Raw genomic sequence first — 15,736 nt, 5'->3', positions numbered from 1 at the left:
CTGCAATGCAGAAGATGTAAGAGATGCAGGTCAATCCCTGGTTCGGGAAGATCCCCTGGAGGAGCGCATGGCAACGTATTCCAGTATTCTTGCCTGGAGAATTCCATGGATAGAAGAGCTTGGTGGCCTGTAGTCCATGGGGTCACAAACAGTTGGACATGACTGAAGGGACTTGCACCAACATGCAACAGGCTGCAACCTATTAGTAGGTCAAAAAATCAATTTAGTGTTTCGTGATCATTTTGTTTTTCATGATCATAATTTTTGAAAAATAGGAAAGATATTCTGGGGAAAAAGGAGGGGAAGAGATGAAACAAGTTGGACAAAACTTTACTCTTGAAGTTCAGGGACTGGTACATGAAAGCCGATTATATTACTCTACTTTTCTGTGTTTGAGACTTTCCTCAATAGTCTCTGTAAAAATATATCTAACTCCTAGGAAGCTTTTCTTTCAAGAGGGATGGAGGAAGAGAGAAAGGAATTGAAAATGGCAAGAATGCATCACTGTATAAAGGGTAGTTTTGTGAAACTTGTTACCATGTAAAATATGTTTCTTACTGAGGGTTGAGGTTTTTTTTTTTTAAGTTTGAAAAACACTGCCTTGAGCCACATCGGTCATAAAGGTTCACCCAGACTCTTTTCCCCAGGCTGCAAGTGATAGGGTAGGTCATCACCAGGGATCCACCTGGCAATAAACATGCAGGCCTGACTTCCTTGAAATTTTACGTGAGGACGAGCCAGTTAATGGGTAACCAGGAGCAAAAACCACTCAGCTGGGAGTCTGTGGCCCCACGGGGGACCCTGCTACAGCGCAGTTAGGGCTCGCAGGGGTGGTGTGGGACAAACCTGGTTTCCAGGGTTGCAGCCGGGAGCCCTCTGTCCCAGAACCTAGCAAGTTCAACCACAGAGGTCTGGAGGCTCTCCCGCCTGCTGACAAACCCTAAGGCAGCTCAGCTGGTCTGGAAAGCTTCCCAGGGTGGTAATCCCCCTCGGGCCTGAGTTTGCCGTCCCCACCCCCAGCCCAGGACTTGCTCTCTCTGCAAACCAAGTGACCTCAACAGCCGGGGCTGAGCGCGCCTCCTGTGAAGGTGCGGAGAGTGAAGAGCCTTGGCTCTGGGGGCAGCGCAGCGCCTCACGAGCGCTCAGCTCTGCAGCTACGTGCAAAGCAGCCACGGACAATACTAAACAAATGCGCACTGCTGGTCCAATACAACTTTTCACGGACGCTGAGGTTTGAATTTTATGTAATTTTGTTTGTCACAAAATAAATCATTTTTTCGGTACTTCAAAACCATTAAAAATGTAAAAGTCATTTTTAGCTTCTGGGTTGAACAAAAACACGGGACAGCCTGCAGGCGGTGGGCTGCAGACCCTCGCTTTGGAAGCGGCTCTCCTTCCCGCTCTCTCCCCCTCCCCCATCCCTCGCTCCTCCCCGGCTCCCCGCGCTGGTCCCCAGCTGCAGCCCAGACGCAGCGGCCGGCGGTCAGGGGGCGCTGACTCACGGGCTGACTCAGCGGCAGGCGTGCATCCAGCACACGCCTCGGCCCGGCAGCGGGGCGCCGGGCGGGCGGCACGGCCGGTGGAGGTAGGGGAGCGGCGCGGGCCGGGGCGCAGGAGCAGCTTTGCAGGATCCTGACCTCCGTGGGGCCGGGCAACCCGCGTGGCCGGGCGCAGTGGCCGCGCTAGAGCCTGGGCCCGGAAGGACTACGACCCCCCCCTGGCGCGACTCAGGCGCGTAACACCCAGAGCGCACGGGTCGCAGACCCGGAGGGAGACCCCTGCTGCGCAGGTCCGGTGGAGCCAGTCCTGGGTGAGGAGAGGCTCGGGCGGCGGCTCCGCCCACCGGATCGCACGCCCCCGTCCCGGCCTTTTACCCCGCGGTGCAGCCCCGGCTGGTCTCCTCCAGGCAGCCTTCCCACCGGGCCTGCTAGGAGCTAGTCAGGGTCCGCCCCAAGGTGGCCAGGGCACCCTTCCGGGCACCTTCTCCGCCTGTTTCGTGTCTGGCTTCGTCACCAAACTGTGAGCCCTTGGGGGGCAGCGACCAGGTGTCTGAAGGCTCTGGATCCCTGGGGTTTAAACAGCGCCCGGGGACCGGAGGAGGTAGACTTATAGTGGAGCAAACCAGCCTTAGTGATCCCACCTGGGGCACAGGCGTACCAGGTATCGCCCAAACCCGTAATAATGGAATAGGTAAAAAATGCCGTTTTTATACCCATAGTCAACCCACTCCAATACTGTTGCCTGGAAAATCCCATGGACAGAGGAGCCTAGTGGGCTACAGTTCATGGGGTCGCAAAGAGTCGGACACGACTGAGCGACTTCACTTTCACTTTAGTAATATGTAAAAATATTCTACGCTTTGTGTATTAATATAGAAAATGACCAAATCATTTATTTGAAATGATACATATTAGAATTACACATTATTAAAATATGAAAAATATGAATATAGATAATTTGAAGTTATATATGCTGTATTTACTTTTCTGTTACATAAGCGCTATTGTTTAAACAATAGGATTAGTCACAATGGCAATAATTCATAGTAGGACGAATTAAACAAGTAATATGTCTGAGAAAGAAATATACAAATAGTTTTAGAATGTTTCCGTCCTCTGATAGGGCAATTTATTTTAACCCATTATGGGTTACTTAGATTTTGTGTTAAAATACATATATATGAAAGGTTATGTACTGTATGATTGCAACTTTATGACATTCTGGAAAAAAGCAGAACTATGAGAAGAATGAAAAGATCAGTAGCTTCCAGGAGTTGGGGGTGGAGCTAGTGACGGGGATGAATAAGTGAAGCACAACATCAGCAGTGAATTTAATGTAAACTCTGGGCTTTAGCTGATGATGTTGTGTCAATGTGGGTTCATAGTAGCAATTGTACCACTATGTCCGATATGTAGATAATGGGGGAGGCTATGCATGTGTGGGGGTGGGGGGTATATGGGAGTGCCTGTACTCCCCCCTGGATTTTGCTGTGAACCTAAAACTGCTGTACAAAAATAAATTTTTTTTAAAAAGATACATATAAGACTTTTAAAAAAGAGAAAGCAAATATAATAGGACTAATTACCAATATTTAATTTAAAAAATAACAGTGACATTGCTGTCCTATGATACAAAGCCTTTTTTTACCTCTACGTCCTTGCCTGCAGCCTTTAGGGAACACTTCCTTTATGTAGTGATCAAACTGAATGCGGTTAAACATAAAATTCTTTGACTTGCAACTCTGCTGTTATTAAGCCAACTTTATGCTGATTCCGGCTGTCAGTCCAATGTAATGGCATCAAGCTAACAATCCTCTCAACCAAATCATTTGAGCGTGGAATACTTAGGGTCTTACTAACAACAGCAGGTTTTTAGACTGTAGGGATTAGTTTCCAGCTCTCCAAAAATGTGCATCCACTTTGTACCTACAGGCTGATTTTGGTAGACCAGCTGTTTATGAGTTTCTTTACATCTATAAATTCAGTATGTAGGACATCCATGTCTAAAATAGCCTTCTTTTTAAACATTTTGAAGCACTCTGGATGTCATAAGCTAAACCTCTATTCTTAGGAAAAATGGTTTTAAAGCCCAATGATATCTGAACTTGGGAAATTACAAATAATTTCCAGTTTTAGTACAGAAATGATCAAGTCCGGCTTAAACTGGCTGTCCTTTTCTGGTGATGTTTGTTTTAATTCCCCCAAACTGAGTCATTTTTCATTATATGAGTTTTTGTTACTACCTACATATCACATTGAGCAAATCAGGTGCAGTCAGCTCACCCATTTTTGGTGTCTGAATGGCCTCTTCAAAGATCAGACAGTTTTAGAGAACAGTTTAGGGATTTCTGCTTGCAACCCTTTTCCCCATTCTCAGTCTATCCGCATGTTAGAGAAGGTCATTATTCTTGTCCCACACTTTGAAAAGATGGTTTTGTAGAAGACTAAGTTTTTTTTAAATTGAAGTATAGTTGATTTACAATGTTGCATTAATTACTTCTCTACAGCAAAGTGACTCAGTTTTATATATATATTCTTTTTCATATTCTTTTCCATTATGGTTTATCACAGGATATTGAATATAGTTCCTTATGCTATACAGTAGGACTTTGTTGTTGATCCCTTCTATATAAACCTGTTCACATCTATGGCAGGTTAACTGTGGTCTATGACTGACCACAGTGAGAGCTGTCTTGTAGGCAGGCACATGTCTGCAGAAGATCATCTTCTTCCATTTCTAGAAACTCAAGTGACTTATTAAATGCTTTTGCATGTTTTTAGGAAACAGAAGTCACCACACCTTTTATCATGAAAGCCTTGGTATCCCAGGAAACAACCACACTCCAATAGTTGTGCTGTGGACAATTTTGCAAGACACTCAGCAGGTAAGAACTAATTGACCATAAGTGAATGGGTTTATTTCTGAGCTCTCTATACTGTTTCACTGATTTATGTCTATATTTGTGCCAGGGCCATACTGTTTGGTTACTGTAGGTTTGTAGTATAGTCTTAACTTAGCGTGTTTCCTCCAGTGGCCACTATATCCAACTGCGAATTGGTTGGGGGACACTGAAAAAATGATTTTGATTAATTTAGAAGCCCTTGGCTGTCTCATTGAAGAGTTGTGAATATCAGTTTCTACTTTTACGTTCCTTTCTCAACCATGTGCTTGCATGTATGCTTAGTTGCTTCAGTCCTGTCCAACTCTTTGCAACCCTATGGACTGTATCCCACCAGGCTTCTCTATCCATAGGATTCTCCGGGCAAGAATACTGGAGTGGGTTGCCTTGAGCCACCTGGGAAGCCCTTCTCAACCATGCCCAACCTCAAATTCTTTTCTGCATATTGTGAAGCATGCCCCTTTTGATTTACCACCGTAAACCAGTTGCATATGTTATGCCAGTAGTCAGTAAAGTAACACAGTTATGGGGTTTTCCTGGTGGTCCACCTTCCAATGCAAGAGATGTGAGTTCAATCAGGAAACTAATATTCCACATGCCGTGGGGCAACTAAGCCTGCACACTGCACTAGAGCACCCGTGTAGAGCAACTGGTACCCAGTGCAGCCAAACATTACAGTTGTTTAGACTTCTAAATGATCATCATGTCTGATTCCTGCTGGCACTGATTGGTATTGTCATCATTCTCATTTTCATCAACTGAACTATTAAAAAACATGGACACAATATTCACCATGTTAAAAATTGAACTAGCACTGTCTCAACACAAATCACAACAGTCAGTTCACAAGCAAAGTGGATGTTCATGCCTTAGATTACAGTGCACTTGAGTTGAATCCCTGGGTTGGGAAGGGTGGTTATAATGAATGATCCATTATCAGGAACTGCAAATTGTGGTTGCCATCAGCAGCAGTCAAAACTAGGGAAAGTGCCATGTCCATTTGGTACTAAAACCCGTATGGCTTTCAGCCTCTCTTTTTGGGGTCACCTTTGGGGCTTGTACCTTTCCCCCAACCTTTCGTGCCCGTTACTGAAAACTTGGAATTTTCTCATCCCAGGGAACAGTTTACCTGATGTAGGACTTTTACTGCAAAAATAAGGAGAATCCTGGACAAACTGGGTTGGTTGTTCACAATAGCAAATGCTTGCAGGATCAAGAACTCAGCTTCAAGGTAAATACTGTATAATGTGTGAAATTAAAAAAGAACAACTCACAGATTAAGGAAACAGGTTGGTCAGAAGCAATGGGGGTGGAAATGGGTGAAGGAAGTCAGTTATAAGATAAATAAGTTCTGGGGATGCAATGTAGAGCATGGTACCTATAGTTAACAATGCTGTATCGCATGTATGAAAGTTGCAGTGAGATTAGATCTTAAAAGTTCTCATCACAAGAAAAAAATTATAACTAGATGGGGTGATAGATGGTTACTAAACTTATTGTGGTTATCATTTTGTACTGCATACATATGTCAGATCATGTTGTATACCTTAAACTAATATGATGTTATATGTTAACTGTATCTCAATAAAACTGAAAAAAAGTCTCCATATTAAAAAATCAATTGGATCGTAGTAGGAGGGAGTCTGGGCGAGTTGAGAGAGATGTGATCCGTAGAGCTTCCGAGAATAGCACGCGGAGGACAAGGTTCTGCGAAGAGAGAGACTCAGAGGCAGTGTGGGAAGTGTAGTCCAGTTGGCTTAGCGGATGATTCGGGGTGGTCGCCGAGGTTCCGGAAAGAGACTGAAAAGGCCTGAAAAGAGACTGTGACTATGCCTTTTAACTCAGTAGCTGGAGCACAGGAAACTGTTTGTTGAATGAATGACCTATCCATTGAGGACCTATTTAGACCTTGAGGATAACCCTGTGAGCTGTGTTGATTTCATTATGCTGCGACGAAAACCAACCCGCCTGGAGCTGAAACTTGATGATATTGAGGAGTTTGAGAGCATTCGAAAGGACCTGGAGACCCGTAAGAAACAAAAGGAAGATGTGGACATTGTAGGAGGCAGTGATGGAGAAGGTGCCATTGGACTCAGCAGTGATCCCAAGAGCCGGGAACAAATGATTAATGATCGAATTGGTTATAAACCCCAACCAAAGCCCAACAGTCGTTCATCTCAATTTGGAAATTTTGAGTTTTAGAGGTGGATTATCTTGCGTGCCAGAGCCCTGGAATGGAGTACAATGATGGCGGAAACGCAAACAAGATTTAGAGAATGGAGTGCTCTCAGTCAGGCAGAATGTTTTATCTCCTGCAGAGAAATACTTCTGCATGAGATTACGGATGCTTAACTTTCACTCTGAAAGCTGAAATTCACACTCTGGTTTGTCTCTGGAAAATGACTCGGTAAAACTTGTCTGATTTTTGTTTTTAAAAATAAATATATTTTTGGGAAAAAAAAAAAATAAAAAATAAAATAAAAAATCAATTGTATTTCTATATAGTAGCAACCAACAATTGCAAATGGTAATCTTTAGAATTCCATTTATAATAGCATTTTAAAAACATAAGTGCTTCCTTGGTGGTCCAGTGGTTAAGAATCCACCGGCCAATGCAGGAGACAGGGGTTTGATTCCTGGTCCAGGAACATCCCACATGCTGTAGGGGAACTAAGCCTGTGTGTCACAAAGCCCATGTGCTTTGTGCTGCGCTCAGCCGCTCAGCCGAGTCCAACTCTCTGCGACCCCTTGGGCTGTAGCCCACCAGGCTCCTCTGTCCATGGGGATTCTCCAGGCAAGTATACTGGAGTGGGTTGCTGTGCCCTCCTCCAGGGGATCTTCCCAATCCAGGGATTGAACCCGGGTCTCCTGCACTGCAGGCAGATTCCTTACTGTCTGAGCCACATGGGAAGCCCATGAGCCACAATGATTGAAACTGGGTGCCCTGGTGCCCATGCTCCACAACAAGAGAAGCCACCACAGTGAAGGCCCACACACTGCAACTAGAGAAAGCCCATAGTAACAAAGATCCAGTACAGCCGAAAATAAATGAATCTTAAAAGAAGCATGAATTAAGTAGGGATAAATTTAACAGAATATATTTAAGACCTGTACACTGAAAACTATCAAACTTTTGCAACAAATTAACAAAGACCTTTAAAAAAATAGAGAGAAATACCATGCTAATAGATCAGAAGACTCAGTGTTGAGATGTCTCTTCTGCCCATATTGTTCTATAGAGCCAACTCAACCCCATTCAAAATTCCAGCAAGCATTCTTTAGATAGGAATTGACAAGCTGGTTCTAAAATGTGTGTGAAAATACAAAGGACCTACAATAGCCAAAATAATTTTGAAAAAGAACAAAGCTGGAGGATTTACACTACCTGATTTCATCATTCAGTAGTCTTGTAACAGTGACCAAGAAATTAAGACAATATGATGCAGGCATAAGGAGGAACTGATAGATCAATAGAATAAAATGTAGACTTCCCTGGTGGCGTAGTATATAAGAATCCGCCTGCCAGTGCAAGGGACATGGGTTTGATCCCTGGTGTGAAAGGGTTCCACGCGCTGCAGGGCTACTGTGCCCACGTCCTGCAACTAAGTGAAGTCGGAGCTCTGCAACAAGAGGAGCTACCACCTGCCACAACTAGAGAAAGCCCACACAAAGCAGTAAAGACCTGGCATAGACAAAAGTAAATAAAATCTTTTTAAAAAATAGAATAGAGTGCAGATATAGACACATGTATATATGGTTAGTTGATTTTTAACAAAATACCAAGTGATGACACTGATGGGAAAGTGATAGAGTTTGTCACAAATGCTGCTGGAACAACTTGATATCCATATAGAGAAAAAAAAAATTAAAGCACTAATCCATGCCTCACACTATATATAAAAATTAATAAATTCCAAATGGGTTGGAGATCCAAATGCAAAAGCTAAAACCATAAATCTTCTAAAAGAAAACATAAGAGAAAGCCTTTATGAGCTACATGATCTGAGGCAGAGATTTCTTAGGTAGGATACAAAAACAAAAATCACAAAAAATGTTGATAATTGGACTTCATCAAAATTAAAAACATTTGCTCATGAAAAGACACTGTTAAGTAATAAAAGACAAACCATTGACAGAAAGAAAATTTTATTTATGTGACAGAAGACTTAGTGCCAGAATGTATAAAAATTCTCAAAACTCAATATAAAAAATAGGTCAAAGATTTAAACCATCACATAACCAGAAGAAGATATATGAACGTCAGGTAAGCACATGAAAATGATGCTTACCATCATTAGTAATTAGGGAAGTAAAAATTCATGCTACAATGTTATACTGCAGCACACCTACTAGAATAGCTGAAAGTTAAAAAACAAAACCCAAAGAACTGACCACACCAAATGCTGGGGAGGATGCAGAGCAACTAGAACACGTGTATGTTGTAAGTTTTCCAAATTTGCTGGCATACTGAGTGCAGCACTTTCACAGCATCATCTTTCAGGATTTTAAATAGCTCAGCTGGAATTCCATCACCTCCACTAGCTTTGTTTGTAGTCATGCCTCCTAAGGCCCACTTGACTTCACACTCCAGGATGTCCAGCTCTAGGTGAGTGACCACACCATGGTTGTCCAGATCACTGAGAACTTTTCTGTATGGTTCTTCCATGTATTCTTTCCACCTCTTCTTAAGCTCTTCTGCTTCTGTTAGGATGAGATGGTCAGATAGCATCACCAATTCAATGGACATGAATTTGAGCAAACTCCAAGAGATAATGGAGCACAGAGGAGCTTGGTGTGCTACAGTCCACGGGGTTGCAGAGTCGGACACAACTTAGCAACTGAACAATAACAACAAAATGTTGCTGGTGGGAATGCAAAATGGTATAAGCCACTTTTGATAACAGTTTTGCTTTCACTCTTTTTTTTTTTTTAAAGTAAACATGTACTTACCATATGACTCAGCAATCCCATTCCTAGATATTTGCCTACAAGGAAAGAAAACATATACCCACACAAAACCCTGTGTGTGGTGTGCTAGCAGTTTTATTTAATAATAGCCTATAACAGGCAAACAGATAACAATATGTGGTACTTCTGTATATGGAAACTACTCAGCAACAGAAAGAAACTACTGATATACACATCAACATGGATAAATCTGAAAAGCTTCATGTTGAATGAAAAAGCCAGTTTTAAAAGGCTACATACTGTAAGGATTCTATGTTTATATCATTCTATAGAAAATAATGGAAATCAGATCAGTGATTGCTAGGGGTTGGGGATGAGACACAGGGTAACTTTGTGAAGGTGTTAAAAATGACCCATTTAATGTTTGTGCTGGTGGTTACACTATTACATACATTTGTCAAAACAGAACTGTTCATTCAAGAAGAGTGAATTTTACTACTTGTAAATTATACTGCACACCTATTTTTTTATAAAAAGAATGAAATAATGCCATTTGCAGCAATATTGATGGACCTAGAGATTACCATACTAAGTGAAGTAAGTCAGAGAAAGACAAATATCAAAGGTTGTCACTTATATGTGGAATCTAAAAAAATGGTGCAGATGGACTTGTTTATAGAACAAAAACAGACTCCCAGACTTAGAGGGCAGGCTTATGGTTGTCAAGGGAGAAAGGTGGGGAGAGGGATGAATTGGGAGGATGGGATTGGTATATGCACACTGCTAAAAGGAAAACAGATCAACAAGGACCTACTGTAGAGCACAAGGAGTTATACTCAATGCTCTGTAATAACCTAAATGGGAAAACAATCAGAAAAAGAAAAGATAATATGAATGTGTGAAAGATGCTCAGTCATGTCCAACTTTTTGAGACCCTATGGACTATACAGTCCATGGAATTCTGCAGGCCAGAATACTGGAGTATCCCTTCTCCAGTGGATCTTCCCAACCCAGGGATCAAACCCAGGTCTCCTGCACGCAGGCAGATTCTTTACCAGCTTAGCCACCAGGGAAGCCCAGATATATGAATATGTATAACTAAATCACTTTGCTGTACATCTAAAACTAACACAGCATTGTGAATTAACTATATTCCAATATGAAATTAAAAAGAATCAATGTGCCATTGTGCTGTTGACACTGGACTGTATCTATTCATCTCCATTTCTTAACGGGGAACCCAGCCACCCAGGACCGTCTCCTCTCTTCACCCTTCCCAGGGTGAGCCCTGAGTAGCCTGGCTTCTACTCCAGAAGACACGAATGGACACCAGGCAAGGGGAGTGGCAGGGGGTGAGGGCAGAGGCTCCATGTAAGCCTTCCCACCTCTAATCACTCTGGCCAGTAAGTGAGCTCACATTGGGTTCTGACACCTGTTACCAGAGTCGGGCCTGATACTAGATAGGCATGCCCTCCAGACCTCAGGGATCTGGGGTGACTCAGCATTCAGAGCTGATGGCTGGTAACCTGCAACACAGATGGCAGCTGCCCTTCCTCTCCTGCTAATCGCCCCCTCAGGACCCCCTCCCCGCCTCCACAGGCAGTTGTGAAAGGGGACACCCATTCCCGCTGGATTTTGATCCTCTCCTTCTCTCTGGGATAGTTGGGGAGCGGGGAAGAGAAGATGGTCAGTTAGCCAGTCACCTGAGATCTCCTGGTGGCCCAGAGGGTAAAGAATCTGCCTGCAATGCAGGGGACCCAGGTTTGATCCCTGGGTTGGGAAGAACCCCTGGAAAAGGGAATGGCAACCAGTATTCTTTTTTTTTGTCCACTCCAGTATTCGTGCCTGGAGAATTCCATGGACAGAGGAGCCTGGCGGGCTGCAATCCATGGGGTCACAGAGAGTGGGACACGATTGAGCGACTAACACCTTGACTTTTCAATCAATCACTTGTTAAGTCCCAGGCCCTGTCCACCTTGTAGAAACGATCTGAAAGCCCATGCACCCTAGAGCCCAAGCATTCCACAACAAGAAAAGTCTCCACAATGGAAAGCTGTGTGCCGCAGTGAAGAGTAGCCCCCACTGGCTGCAATTAGAGAAAGCCTCCACAAAGCAGCAAAGACCCCATGCAGCCAGAAATAAATTATATATACACATATATAATATCATATGTATCATGTATCTACACACACACACACTATTTGGTCCCCATAACAACCACCTGGGTGGATACTCTTCTTGGCCTCATTTCCAGAGTAGACACTGAGGCAGAGGGAAGTTAAGCAACCCAGCCAGGAAGGAACCAAGATGAGGTTTAAACCCGTGTGAGCCTGATCCCAAAGATGAGGTTTTTGAACGTCCCACTGCTGAGTGTCACATGATAATTCTGGCTTTTGTTTTTAACCTCACACCTTTGCTTCCCGTACCTTCTCCCGCATCAGGCATGGGATGGGGAGGGAAGTGGGAGGGGGAATCGGGATGGGGAACACATGTAAATCCATGGCTGATTCATGTCAATGTATGGCAAAAACCACTACAATATTGTAAAGTAATTAGCCTCCAACTAATAAAAATAAATGAAAAACAACAACAACAACAATCAAACAAACAAATTCCGGGAATTCCCTGCACACAGGCTCCTTCCTGTCTCTCAATCATCTCTAGCTGGAATGCCTGAGTTCTGCTCTAGCATCTGAGTGAACTTGACTGAATCGGACCAATGTGGGGTGACTCACACCTAGGAAGAGCAACCCCAGGGACAGACAAGGTCAGTAGACTATGGCCACCACGCCGGGTGAGGCTGCACCTAGTAGCCCCGGCCGGAACCCTTCCGCGGGACCAGGGCAGCGCCCCCTGCTGGAAGGCTGTCGCAAGCGCGCAGAGATGCCGCATACCTGGACTCCCCAGGACACTCCAGGTGATGCCTGCCTTTCAGAGTCAGCAGAACTTGGCAAGAGCTGGTGGCACTGACCTTCTCTGCTTCAGGGAGGTGACCCAAGTCTCCTGCGCTGGCAGCCAATGTGGAGGCTGTGATGCAGGCACTCCCACTGCAGCATCCCAGCAGGCCCACAGGCATGAAGGGCAAGAGGAACCCTCCTGACCGTCTCTGGTCCACCTTAGTGGACCCTAGCACTAGTCATTTCCCCCACGGCAGGTGGCCTGGCTCTTCTTGGTGCTTATGCTTTGGCATCTCCGCTGGTTTGGAGGTGGGCGCCTCCAGCAGAGTCCCTTATTCTTGGTCAGGGTTTGTGGTGGATCCTAAGTAAACTTCACACGGAGCTGATCTCCTGGGCTCGGCTGGGGAGCAGGCAGGAGGCAAGGAGATGGCATGCACAGTGCCTTGCACTTGGAAGGTGAAATGGGGGACAGCAGGCTGTGGGGTAGAGGGATGTTGCAGACTCATGGGGGAGGACCCTGGAGCTAGCATAGGGGTGCAGGAGGCATTTTTATACGTTCCTTGGCTGTGAAAGCCGCCCCTCTTGTGTGGTTTGGCACATGGTCTTCGTGCTTCCTGCCCAAGTCATCAGGACCATGACTTCCTTTTTCCAAGCAGTAGCCCCAGAACTTAACAAACAGCCACTGACTCCCCACTTGCCAGAGGCTCCATCTCAAACTGTCTTCTCCTCCTCCCCACCTGAGGGCCCTTCCTTTTTTACCTGGGTCCTGCCTGCCTTTTGATGTCCAGCTGAAGCCTTGCCTCCTTCAGGTAGCCTTCCCTGATCACCCTACTTGCGCTGATTTACCTCTCCTTGGAATTTCATAAGCATCATCATCTGCACCTTCCACTTGGCCTCTGCACAGTGTGTCTACCTTGTTAGACGTTCACCCTGTTCCTCTGGTTTTCTCCAGTGGGCTGAGTGGGCAGCATAAGGGCCTTGTACTCCACAGCCGGGAACAGTGCTATACCCCAGGTGTCTGGTTGCAAGGAGACTTAAGGAAAGGGGATTTCCCACGAGGGCAGGGAGACCCCTAGGAAGCCAAACACAGGGTGTGCCCCAGTCATGATGAAGGAGGCTGCTACTGCTCCCTCGCCCAGACTCTCCAGGTCTTCGTGGTCTCAGCCTCTCTCTGTACATCCACATCTTTCTCCTCATCAGCCTCCTCTGCTTTAGGCCGAGACGTGCGTTTTGAGGCTCTGGCTTCAAACCCTGTGAGTCCTGGGCTCAGAGGAGTAAGACTGAGGCCCCACTCCTGCGGGCTGGGGGAGAGGATCTGTTTGACCCCTGGGTCAAGGGACTTCCTGGTGCCGTCACCAGAGGTCAGCAGGGCAGAGTCACATAAGCTGTGCAAGGGGTGGGATTCTGAGGAGTGTGGTCAAGTCCTCCAAGGAGGGAGTGGGGTTTGGAAGAAGCGGGGTATTTCTAGTACAGGAAGGGAGATGCGTGATAAGGGCTGATGGCCCACAGCGCCAGGGCCGAGGCTCCAGGTCAGACCCTTCACTTCTGCTCCTGCCCTTTCTGACATACTGGTAACAAACTGACTGCAGACTTCCCCAAATTCTGTTGACTTTTCTCACTTGCTCACAAAAGTAGGTGAGAGGTGCCAGAAGTGCTGGAAAGACCTGAGCTCTAATCCAGACCTGCCATTTACTGGCTCCGTGAATTTGGCCCAATGACAAAAGGTTTCTGAGTGTCCACATCTGCAAAATTGAGGTTATGGAAATAGTGGTGTGCAGTTGTGTGTGGTAGGAGAGAGTGGCAGTTGTAGAAGCTGCTGGAGGTGAGGGTTTAGCCGAGTATTGGCACCCATGTGGTAGAGACCCTGAGAGGCAAATCTTTTACTGTTTTTACATCATATCATGATGTTATCAGGATGGCAGGCCATTGAGTAATTAGCAATGTTTCTTTTATGCTGACACATAAAATAGATGCATCTTATAACTAATGGCATCCTGCCTACATGCTAAGTTGCTCAGTTGTGTCTGACTCTTTGTGACCCTATGGACTGTAGCCCGCCATGGGGTTCTCCAGGCAAAGATACTGGAGTAGGTTGCCAAATCCTTCTTCAGGGGATATTCCCAACCCAGGGATCAAACCCACATCTCTTATGTCTCCTGCATTGGCAGGTTTGTGTGTGTGTGTGTGTGTGTGTGTGTGTGTGTATGTGTTTTACCACTAGCGCCACCTGGGAAGCCCAATGGCATCTTAGAATTGGTGAAATAACAGTATCAGTTGTGCTGATCTGAGGCAAACAGCAATATCACTGGGTAAAAATGTCCTCACCTGCCAAAAGGGGACAGGCTCCCTCCTTTGGCCAGCTGCTATGAGGTTAAAATGAGGCCACACCTGAGGTGCCTGCCCCTCACCTCCCTCCCACTGCTGGGGCAGAGGGGGCTTGGGGCAAACAGGGCTGTCCTGAGCTGGGAGCTTGTTTGTTTATCTGTGGAGAGGGAGGCCTCTGCACCGAGGGCCAAGTAAATATTTGTGGTTATGGATTAACTCAAGTTCCAGGCTGTCATGGCGGCAGGAGGGCAACCTTGCAGTTTCTCCGTGGCCCACCCCAGTAAGTCCCCTTCGAGGCAGGTCTGTGACAGGGGCTGGAGGAGGGTGAGCCGGCCTGACGGTGAGAGCTTCTCGCCAGGGTTTGAGAAGCTGGCTGGAGCTTGGCGTAAGAAGTTGCAGTTCTGCCAGCAGCCAGGCCAAAGCTCTGGTTGGCCTTCCTTGGGCTTGGGTGCCATGGTTCTCAGGGGCCTTCTTTGCAGACTCTGAGGGAGGCGGGAGCTGGCCGAGGGCCTCCAAACCTCAGCGCCATCACCAGAGGCAGCCTGGAGCCCCGGGGTGCCCGCCCCACCCCCACCTCTACTTCTAAACCCTTTAAACAAAAGTCAGAACTAGCCTCAGAGGGAGTCAGCGAAGGTGGGAGGTCAGCAGGGAGGGGGTGCTGGCGGGGCACCCCCTCAGCCTGGGGGGCAGTGGGGCGCCTAGGTTTCTGGCCTGAAGTGCTACGTCTGTGGCCTTGGGGCACGCCTGGTGGTTTGGGGCAGGGGTTAAAGTTCCAGGCCTGGAGCCACGCAGGCCTGAGCTCGAGCACTAGCTCTTCCACTTGCTGGTTGGGAGTGTTTGATGCGTGATTTCTCTCCTGTGAGCCTCAATCCCCACTCTGGGAAATGGGGTGACACCGTGAACACCTACCTCTTGAGTGGTGGTGAGCCTCAGCTGAGATAATAGGAGCCCGTGCTTACTGAGCATTTGCTATTCGCAAACCTATTCAACAGCTTTATGTAGATTAACTCGTTTAATTCTCACAAGAACCATATAAGGCAGAAACACAGTTTTCCCATCCCTTTTACAAACGAGGAGACCGAGGAGCACTAAGGGGTCTTGCCCAGCAACCCTGTCCTGGAGCTGGGATTCGCTCTGACTTGGTGACCCGCCCTCTGAACCAGGTACAAATGGCTTGAGAGGCACCATGGGTGTCCAATAAACGTTA

At 46.2% G+C, this 15,736-nt stretch overlaps 1 protein-coding gene across 1 annotated transcript; it reads left to right on the top strand.

Annotated features, from left to right (window-relative positions):
* The first annotated feature begins 1,644 nt into the window (after positions 1-1,644).
* On the top strand, positions 1,645-6,862 carry LOC133050919 (anaphase-promoting complex subunit CDC26-like). Its single transcript, XM_061135225.1, has 3 exons — positions 1,645-1,810; positions 4,281-4,384; positions 5,517-6,862. Exon 3 carries the CDS (start codon positions 6,278-6,280, stop codon positions 6,599-6,601), a length of 324 nt encoding a protein of 107 aa, XP_060991208.1. The 5' UTR covers positions 1,645-1,810; positions 4,281-4,384; positions 5,517-6,277; the 3' UTR covers positions 6,602-6,862.
* Positions 6,863-15,736: the final 8,874 nt, after the last annotated feature.

The sequence above is a fragment of the Dama dama genome, chromosome 33 (assembly GCF_033118175.1).
Source record: "Dama dama isolate Ldn47 chromosome 33, ASM3311817v1, whole genome shotgun sequence".
NCBI lineage: Eukaryota > Metazoa > Chordata > Mammalia > Artiodactyla > Cervidae > Dama > Dama dama.
Note: the sequence above shows the minus strand (reverse complement) of the source record. Positions and strands in the feature narration are given on the sequence as shown.